Source organism: Chelon labrosus (assembly GCF_963514085.1).
Source record: "Chelon labrosus genome assembly, chromosome: 14".
NCBI classification, from domain to species: Eukaryota; Metazoa; Chordata; class Actinopteri; order Mugiliformes; family Mugilidae; genus Chelon; species Chelon labrosus.
This window is the reverse complement of record NC_140347.1, coordinates 5434387-5444591: the sequence shown is the minus strand read 5'-3', so window position 1 is coordinate 5444591 and position 10205 is coordinate 5434387. Positions and strand designations below refer to the sequence as shown.

Sequence of the window (10205 nt, the reverse complement as noted above, 5' to 3'; positions counted from 1 at the left end):
CAAATCACTCTTACCTGAACATTGATGCTGTGGAAGGATTTCCTGTTAATGTAATCTCCCTCATGTTCTCCTGAGGGGCGTTTGATCCTTACATGTGTGCAATCCACTGCACCAATGACGTTAGGGAAAGCTGTAACAAAGAATAGTAAGTATCCAACTGTGACTGATCAAATTAGAAACTAATGGTTGCACATTGAAATTGAGGTTACCTGCAATCTTGTAAAACTCCTCCTTGATGTAGAGGGGTCTTCTGTTGCCAGGGAAGGTGATGAATATGTTTCAGCGCCAGACAAACACGTCTTATTGTGCGGCAAATGGTTCCTTAATTGAGGTTCTTCTGCATCCCCAACAGGATAAAGGAAGCTCCCACTTGCAAACCATCTCAGTGTAACACAGACCATCTGTGGTACAGTGAGAGCATGGCTTCGCGCTGTCTGGTGCTGTATTTTTGGACCCAGCAGCCTACATAAATATCTTAGTCCATCACCTGAGAATCTGTATCTTTCAATGAGATAGTCATTTCCAAAGGCCAACGGGTCTGACCTGTCCCAGAAGACTCTTTCACGCCTAAATGCCATATTGCCCTTGTCACAGATTTCACTGAAAACTTTGCAACTTCATCAGCTGTGTTTTGTAATCTCAATTACTGCAATAAAACACATATTTATGAAACCTCTGACGGCAATTTGACAAGCAGTCATAGCAATATAACACTTGGCCTGAGTAATAATACTACCACTTAAATCAATATAAAAAGACTATTGCAAATACAAACAGCCAACAGATTTAAATGAAATGAGAAATGATTATATATATATGTAGTGTTTTAATACAGGATAATTAAAATGATGCAACATACTTAGAAAGACCATAGACATGCTGTAAAACACATTAATTCCTCACAGGATTGACGGTGGAAATACAGGTGGATCACCAGGATTAATCTTAGCCTGGCTGTTAGCCTGGTCTGGAGCAGGCTAGCTGCAGAGAATAAATCACCATAGTAACTTGGCCGGGTTAAGTCTGAGCTGCTTTCATGCAACCGACTTGAGGCTAAATTAAGCCGGGATAACCAACATATCCCGGCTTAATCCCTTATCTTGGTTTTGTGCAATACCCCTCTGGTGACCATTATAGGGACGCAACATGTCATTAACAATAACAACAAGACTAGCAATAATAACAGTTACAACAAGAATAAGAATAACAAGACCACACTCCTTCCATCCCGCCCACTTCCTGGACAAACACGGACAGTTTGTCAAGCCAGACGCCTTCATGCCTTTTTCAGCAGGTTTGTGAGGGCCAACAATAAAATCTAGTTAATGTTTAGATGACCTGTAGCCTGGTTCTCTCTCGCAGGTCGTAGGATTTGTATGGGAGAGAGTCTGGCCAGGATGGAGCTCGTCATCTTCTTCGCCACCCTCCTGCAGCACTTCCGTTTCACTCCTCCACCTGGAGTTTCTGAGGACGACCTGGACCTGACTCCAAGTGTCGGCTTCTCCCTTAGCCCTTCACCTCATAAGCTGTGTGCTGTCTCCCTGATGTGAGGAGGAGGAGGAGGACTGAAAGGAGTTGAATGTTATTTGAGCTTTCGTGCTATCCCAGATCAATTCATAAAGCAGTACTAGCATGAAGCTGAGTAGAGTTTGATTCATGCAGCAGTAAACAACCTGCAAAAGCGCTAAATATGTTCAACAGAAGGGACAGAACTTATGCTGAAATTAAATGTCCCCTTTTTTGGAACTTTTTTAACTTCAGTGTTTGAAATATGTACAGTACAGTTATTTGTGAATATCAATAAAACCATAACTGACATAAGACTTTATCCAAACAAGAAACCCCTAACCCCTAACCTTAACCCATCCCCCCATCCCCTTTGCTTTTTAAAAAACTTTATTTAGCTTTAACAGTATGCTTACAATTCTAAAATATTACAGTAAAAAGATGTCCGACAACAAAATACATATTTGTACACATATAAACACCCCAGATATAAAAAAAAATAGATAATTTTCATACAGTTATAATTCAGCCAGGTGCACAGCAAGAGACGTAAAAGTGTTAAAATACAGTGAAAGACAAACATAACATTTACAACATGAACGTCAGTGAATTTGTTTTATATATTTAGGAGGTTCCAGGGCAGAGGGCTGTTGGTCTTTGAGTCTGTTGTCCTCCCTAACCTTTCCCCTGCCACACTACTCTTGCCAATCCCCCGCCCTCTTGATCTGGCCCAACCTTTGGAACGGACCTTCGTGGAAACCAGAGGACGGCATATTTGGAAAGTCGGCCCCTGAACTAGTGGGATTAGAGCCAACTTGCAGTTCTCTGGCACCTTCGGAAGCCAAGTAATTGAAGAAAGTCTCTCCCCGAGAGACTCTCACGCCCCCTTGTGGTCGTCAGGGGACGTTGCGAGTGCCACGGTTGGAAAGACTGCCCCTGAAAAAAAAACCCAGTGGATTTTATTTTTCGCTAACCCCCCTTTAATATGTTTTTTTTTTTTCCTCCAAAATGCTCCTCTTGAGTGTTGTCTGTGGTTTTCCATTTCCTGGTCTGTGGACTTCTGGGAGATTGAAAATGTGGGCGTAATTTTACCTTTGCTGGCCGTGTAAATCGGTTAAAGTTCTGAGTGTCATATATTGCCAGACTCATCTCATCATGCTGCTGCAGATTTTTTTTACTTTAACTTAATAATAATTTAATTTCCAACATAAAGTTTCAAACCATGACTGAATCGGGCCTCTCCTGCAGTGACCTTCTCTCTTCGGCCCTGCATTCACATTTAAATAAAATAATTCTTTTTTTCACCATTACCTGGGGCTTTGCGGTGTACGAAGCACAGGAATGGTTCGGTCACCACGTTACAGTTGAAGAGAGCTGGACTGATTGGCAGGACTGGGGCTACCTTGCGGTGTTAACAACCAGTCTTGGCCTGTCAGGTGGTGAGTTGATTTCTCTGTTCTGTTGTTGATCTAAACAATAGGGATGTTTGACACTGAGTAAAATTCAGGCTGGCATCGGCAATACCGGTCTGATACTGATACTTTGTGCAAAAATGTAGTTCATGGCTTCGTAAAGAATACAAGAGCTGAAATAGCTCCACACGACTCAGTTTACGCTCTGCCATTGTGTCTACAGACTGAGTGATTGACTGAGCAGTGTGCTGCTGCGCTTACGCATTATGCACTTACCCAGGCGGAAGACAAAAGTAGTTCCCACCAATCGCGTATCATTTAGAGAAGACCTCAATAGTTTAGTTACTTTCCACTGTGTTCCTGTTAATGATATAGATTACTTCAAATCACTGAAGTATCAAAAGTATCGATGTTTTAATTTAAGATCTAGGAGGTATCGATATTTCAGTATCGATCCACACATCACTACTAAACGGCAATTTGCTCTCTGAAATATTTTGTCAAACCTCTTCATTTCTTCAGTCGTTATCCTTGCTGATGCTCTTTTTAGCTCAGAAGCGGCAAATAGCTTGTTCGGAGAAAATAACCTCACTGTAAAACTTTCAGCCATTAACATTTCTTAATTGAATTTCATCCTTTAAAACGACAAATTGCTCGGTTATGAATAAATATACCCTCCGGGCTGCCTGTAAAGCTTTAAATTTTGAATCAACTGACTCCTTATGTCGACAAAAGGTGGGGGAAAAAGCAAGTAGCTAACTGCGCAACAACTTAAAGTCCATTTGAACTCTAAACTTTCGCTTTTTAAATTGCCTGACTGACCTACGCTGGATTTAATCTCCAAAACTGCAACTTGCTCTCCTTGTAAAGTGATGCAGCATTTTTTTTTTTTTTTTTTTGATCAGGTATGGGACAAAAGGTAAAGTTAAAACCCTCACACTGATATTTTAAAGAACAGACAAGAAGAATGCCTCTGCAGCGAGTCACTTTTATTTTGTCGCTGATGAGCTAACCACGGTCGTAATGGAGAACAACCAATCCGTAGGCATTTTACTGGATATTACAACAATAATATATCGCAATATGACACCAAAGTACAGCAATAAAATAATACAAAACAAGGAGTAGAATAAGCTTATTAAACAATGATTCATTCCAACATGGGTAAACTTTTTGATGATACAAAATTAATATTAGGTGAAGTTTCTCTTTTGGCAATTAAGTTCTTTTTATACACATATCTGGAAAAATATTCATACTAGACACCTTAAAATAATACAAGCACCTTAATGCTGAAAAAGCAAGTACAAAAGAAAATGTAAGCAGCTACAGCTGATAAGAAAACAAAGGCACAAATCCACATTCTCACAGGTTTAACGACTGCACTTAACTCCCGTCTCTGTTAATGTGCTTTGTCGATGGAGCAGTAGAGGCTGCCGGGATCATCTTCCGCCTTCACGGGACTCTTGACCGCGGAGTAAGTCACATTCTCCTCTGTGGCCTGCAAAACACAAACAGAACTTTGAAAATGCACATGCAAAAGAGTCCTGGTTTACTCTACTGCACGGTGTTCGTCCAGATTCTCCTCTTATGAATTAGTCGCTGGTTCACGTCAAAACAGCCCTTGGATGTGCATGATTCTCTGCACAGTCAAAAGTATACGGACACCCAAACATTACACCCACGTGCGGTTGTGGGAAAGCTTATCTCTCAAAACCATATGCAATCCAGTTTATGCAGCTGGCTTATTTCTCTATATTGGCTGGCTTGGACAAACAGCCAGGGCGTGTATTATATGCAACGGAGAGAGAAGCTGAGGCTGCAGCTGCATTAGCCGTACAAAAAGAAAAGAAAATGGCGGCGTATTTGCTCAAATTGTTTTCTGATGCCAGTGGGGAATCATTTTGATGCCGCGCACTTCAGCATGTGCTGCTTCTGTTGGATAATGTTGCTAATAACTTCCCTAAAGAAGCTTGTGGGTGTGTGGCAACCTAAAAAAAATAAATAAATGAAGAACCCAAAACTGCAGTTCCTCCAGTGACCACTTGAAGGCATCCTGGTACATGCAGTCTGTTCAATCATGGTTATGCATGCAAGATTACTCTGAAAACTCCTGTCTGTTCCTGTCTGTCAGTGTGGCATGCACAGATGGATTTTTTTCACTTCAGGTGACTACAAATACCATCATCACTTTTTGCATGGCCACATAAAAGTGACAAATCTTCATATGAAGGTTTAAGTGTATCCAAAAGTTTATCTTCCACACCACAAGTTCCTTACCTTTTTCTTTGCAGCAGCCTTTTGATTGGTGTGGTCGACAGTAACGTAGGTCAGACCGGTTTCTGGGTCATCCTGAGTGCAAACACAGAGCAAGCATAAAATCCACACTTTTTCCTTGGCAATAATGTCTGTGCAACTCAGTTGTACCTGCAAAAGTTTGTGTTACTATTTACTTTTGAGACGTCAATGCTGTTGCAATTCAGTTTGTGGCCAACGGTGGCAGCAGTGAGCACATATAGTCATTGTAACATGGCATTTTGTGGTTTTAGGATTATTCAGCAACATTTCTTAATCTTTTCTTTAAAAGCACCAATACCAGTTAATCCTGAATTAGTCTGTCCTTGAGAATTAAAGCCACAAACTATTTTATATTTTGCAAAAGTGAACAAATCAACAAAGATTTCATGGAAATGCATTACAGTTGGTATGTGTATTAGTTGTGCCAAGCAGAAGTGTTCTTGTCTGCGTAACTAAACGTTGCCTCATGATGAGAAGCACCAGTGAGTTATTAATAAGTGCTTGCTCATTCGAGACTATATTTCCGATACTAGTATTTCCTCACTCTCTACGTAGACGTGTCTACATAGGCTGAAGGCTTACACCACATGTTTGAGAAGTGGCTTAGTGGGTATTTCTGGCGATTTATTTATTTTGTTTATGATGTTAGAAAATATTAGATATAATTAAAAACACTTTACTCACAGGGGTGTACGTTGATTTTTGGACATCTGGAACTAGAAATATCAAGGATTTGTCGTTAATGTCATCATACTCGTGAAAATGCTGCAAAAACACTATTAGTGAAAAGGGTAATGTCAGAGGTAACCATAGCAACACGTTAAGGAACATTAAGAAAGTTGACTGTGGCGTAAGTATACGTGTGTCAATTTCTTGTACATGTAGTGGCCCTGAGAGCTCGATGCAGATGCAAATAATGTGCACAGAATACAAACAAATCGGGGGAAAAAGTCATCAACATGAAAAATTTGCACAGCATTTAGAAAAGAAAAAAGTTTCAAAAGCAACCTAACAAGACATGCTGCAAGACTGCGGAGCTTAGCTACCCAACATGTATACCCTTAAGCTCTACTTTAATAAAATAACGTACTTGTTTCTTTCATCCAATCCTCCTGCTCTTTGGGTCTCCTCCTGTATTTGAGGAGAAGCACAGTGATGACAAGAAGCACCACGACCACCCCGACCACTGCACCGACGACGATGATGATGGTCGTGTTAGTGTCAGAGGGATCTGTTAACAGAAATCGTTACGACACACTCGATTGATTTCATTTCCTACTGATTATACAGTATGTCATCCTACCTGTGAAGACAGGAGTGTAGTGAGCTTCTATCTTCACACTGTTTTCCTCAACATACTGGCAGGTGTATCTTCTGTTGTTCCCACTCTGACGCTTCACAGTCAGATGAGAAACACATTTATTCTGTTCACTGAGCTTGTATCCAACTCCTTCACCATCCAGCTCAGCTCCTGTCTCATCCACCCAGTGGATGCTTTTTGGTTTACAATCAGGGGTGTCCTTGTATTTCAGTAGAGAGCACTCTAATGTGACATTTCCATCCCTTTTTAGATCAGCATCTGGAGATGGAGAGACTGAAAGAAAAGTGATGATAATTTATTGCGGCATGAAAACTTTTTGACAAGACACCAATAAGTTCCTATTCATCTTTTGTTATCCTCACAGTTTGATTGTCTAATGAAAACATTAGTTTTATGGATTTAAAATGTGACTTTAATCGTGAAGGTGGACTGAAACAGATGTGATCAAGAAACCTCAATGTTTGACAAACACATAAACAAACAGTGGCCAATCAGATTGACTCCTCTCAGTGTCTGAAAAAAACAGGCATATCCATGTAAGTCCTGTGTCCATCTAAATCACTGAGAGGGTCTCTCATTGTTCAGTGCTGTCCCAAACAACGGAGGTATTCAGATGCACCAGGAACAGCTTGTTATGGACTTTAAAGAGATGTCACCATGATGACAGATGTTTAATGCTCACTGTCGACTCATACACAGCTGAGGGAGGGTTTACAATGAACATGAAATTGTGTTCAAGTCAAACTACTCACTGGTCAAAATATTTAGATACACATGTGTATCGTGGTCAGGTCCTTTTCCAAGCCGACAGGTGTATCGACCAGCATCGTCAGCAGTGATGTTGTTGATGATCAAAGAGCAGTTCCTGGACCGACTCAGTCTGGCAGCTCGAGCTGAGTTCTTGTTAACAACTCCATTATTAACTTCGGTTACAGTTTTAGATGGATCTCTGTTGTAAAGCCAGTTAATGAAGGAGCATCTTGTACTAGATATGAATGCACAGTTACAGGGTAGAATGACATCACTTCCTGGTCTGTAATAAACATCTCCTCCTCTGAAACCTGCAGGAAAGTAAAGTACACATTGTAAAATAAATGATACACTACACACCTGCAAATAAATGAAAGTTCCTACATGTTCAAAAAGACTACATCGCTTAATCACTGATTTGCGTCCACAGAGAGCAAAGTGTTTATTAGAATAAGTTTCATTTATGACTCAATTCATCAGCTTGTAGTGGCTACTGCACTGCCTTTAGTTCACCGTTAAAACTAATATTTGGTTTGTGAGAGAATCCCAAAAAATTAAATACTACCCACATTTACCTTCCATCTGAATAAATTTGAGAATCTATCTACTGACTTGAAATCTTCAAATTCCTTTGTTACTCCTACATATCCCATCTTTTACAGGTCAAAAGCATCTCTTACAAATATTTGAAATAAAGAGTTTTACCTTCAAACTGAAGAAATAAAACTAGTATCAGTTCCAGGAGGGCCATCCTTTGTCATACCCAGTTAGCGGGCGATTGCTGTGAAGCTTGACTCTGCTTCTGATCAGTAGACGATGGTGAAAGTTCCTCTTTGTGGTTGGCTTAAGATACAGAAAAATGCCTTAACAGCAACACCCACCACAGAGCCTGTCATAAGATCCCTTTCATCACATTTTGTGTGCGTATTCTGAACAGACCACAGAGCCACCTTTAAATTTAAATTTAACTTATCACACATATGAAGTGAAATTTCTTTGTAAAGGTAATCTTGATTTAGATGGATGGTCATTTAGGTGTCATACAAACAGAAAACCAGAAGTTTTGTAGATGTCTCTCTGTAGATGTCATTCTGTCATGTCAGTGGTGAAAACGGGAAGTGACATGTTTGGTAATATGTCGTGCTGGCAGCCCTGAGACACTGCTGGCAGTGCTTTCAGGTTAATGCTAACAAATATTAGCATGTAGCTGATGTGTGGTATGACGTTGCAGTGAATGTGTCTGACAAAAGTTCACGGCTAATGCATTCAACAAATGAGAGAAGTAACTCATATTAAAACCAACTGCTGTATGTCAAAAAGTGCTTGAAAAAAAGGGGAAGGGTTAGTTATGCCATCACCCAGAGCTACACCTCAAACATGGTTCGGAACAAGTTACAGTCAGTGAGTTTCTAGCCATGACTATTTCTAAAGATGGATGAACCCTTCATGACGTCACCTGTAGGATTCCTGAAGAGTAGTTTTGAAGCTCAGTGTCGTGTCTGTGGTTGCCGCCATCTTGGCAGTGCCTGACTCCCAGCTAATTAGAAAATGGTCAAAGAGTTGTAGCTGAGGAAGACTGCTAGCAGCTTGTGAGCACACTCATCTGTTACTCAAAGCGACCATGTCCTTAATTATGTGTCACAAGCAGTTTAAACACGTGACTGAAAATAAAATTCATCCCATATACAGTTGCTGTGAATGGAGAAATTAGCTACAGAGATGAAAACTGATTTTGTACTGGACTGTAAACATGTAAAGTCATAGCCACTTCCTCAAAAGGGAATCCAAAGCATGTGGAGCTCTCCCTGGTGACTGGCTCCAGTATGGGCCACAAGCCCCGCCTCCTCCATATTAGTGGATGGGACTAAAACTAAAACACTAAAATACATGTCAAAATAATTCATTTTCAAGGATGGTTAGCTGATGTAAGTGTCCATTTGTTATTTGAGAGAGTTGTTTGACGCTATAGAAACAGGATGTGACATCATAATGACTAACAGCTGCCACGACAACTCAACGCTCTGTGAAGCACTCCTGTAGGACTGTGAGAGTGGGGAAAAATAAATCAGAACAGTTTAAAATCCAATATTTACTTTGAGCTTGTGGAGGTACAGTATTGGACTATACTGGAGGATTGGATTATACGGACATTTTAACATGGAGGTCTATGGGGACTGATTTGCTTTTGGAGTGAGCCTCTAGTGGACCATTAGAGGAACTGCACCAGAGGTTGCCACTCGGTTTCCAGTCAACACACCATGTGAATACGTCATTTAGAGCTTCCAACTCTTATATAGGGTTTTCGTCTTTCTGACACTGACATCTGACACCAGTAACTGCTGACAGTTTTTCTGAATTTAGTCATAGTTTGAATGTGAAGATCACCCACACAAAATGACATCAAGTTTGTTGTACTTCTAGGGATATGATGTGTCATTACCCAGTGTTTTCCACCACAGCAAACTCTTAACATAGTTCACCGCCTCCTCAGCCTGCCAGCCTTCATCTGTAGTCAAGTTTTACAGAGAAAGTGTTAATATATATACAGAATGCTATGAACTTGAAATTAAAGCAGACTACCCAACCTGTTGTGTCTTAACAGAAAGCATTTGTGGCAAGATGTTTTAAAAAGAAATCAAGTAAACTCCAAATGAAGTTTGATTACATCATATAAGCGTCGCAGACGTGTCACGGTAGTTTTTTAATATTGGGCAAGAATTATTTTAACACTGCACCGGTGATGAGTGATTGAGTGACATGACTTGACCAGAGTGCTGTCTCACGCAGCCAGGCCTACCAGGCTATGCAAGACTAGTATGTGTCTGTATGAGTCAGCTGCTTTGCGATGACCTCATTAAAGATCCTGTGTGTTAGATTCGTGAGGATTTCAGCAGAAAATGATTATAGTAATCACAACT

General features: G+C 40.5%; 1 protein-coding gene across 1 annotated transcript; it reads right to left on the bottom strand.

The window, feature by feature from the left end:
• Window positions 1–3640: 3640 nt before the first annotated feature.
• On the bottom strand, window positions 3641–8802 carry LOC311499404 (uncharacterized protein; the record flags this gene model as incomplete). The annotated part of the gene is made up of 7 exons (XM_084560355.1): window positions 3641–4419; window positions 5199–5270; window positions 5901–5932; window positions 6307–6447; window positions 6520–6810; window positions 7290–7522; window positions 8744–8802. 7 exons carry the CDS (start codon window positions 8800–8802, stop codon window positions 4321–4323), a joined length of 927 nt encoding a protein of 308 aa, XP_084416481.1. The 3' UTR covers window positions 3641–4320.
• Between the last annotated feature and the right edge of the window lie 1403 nt (window positions 8803–10205).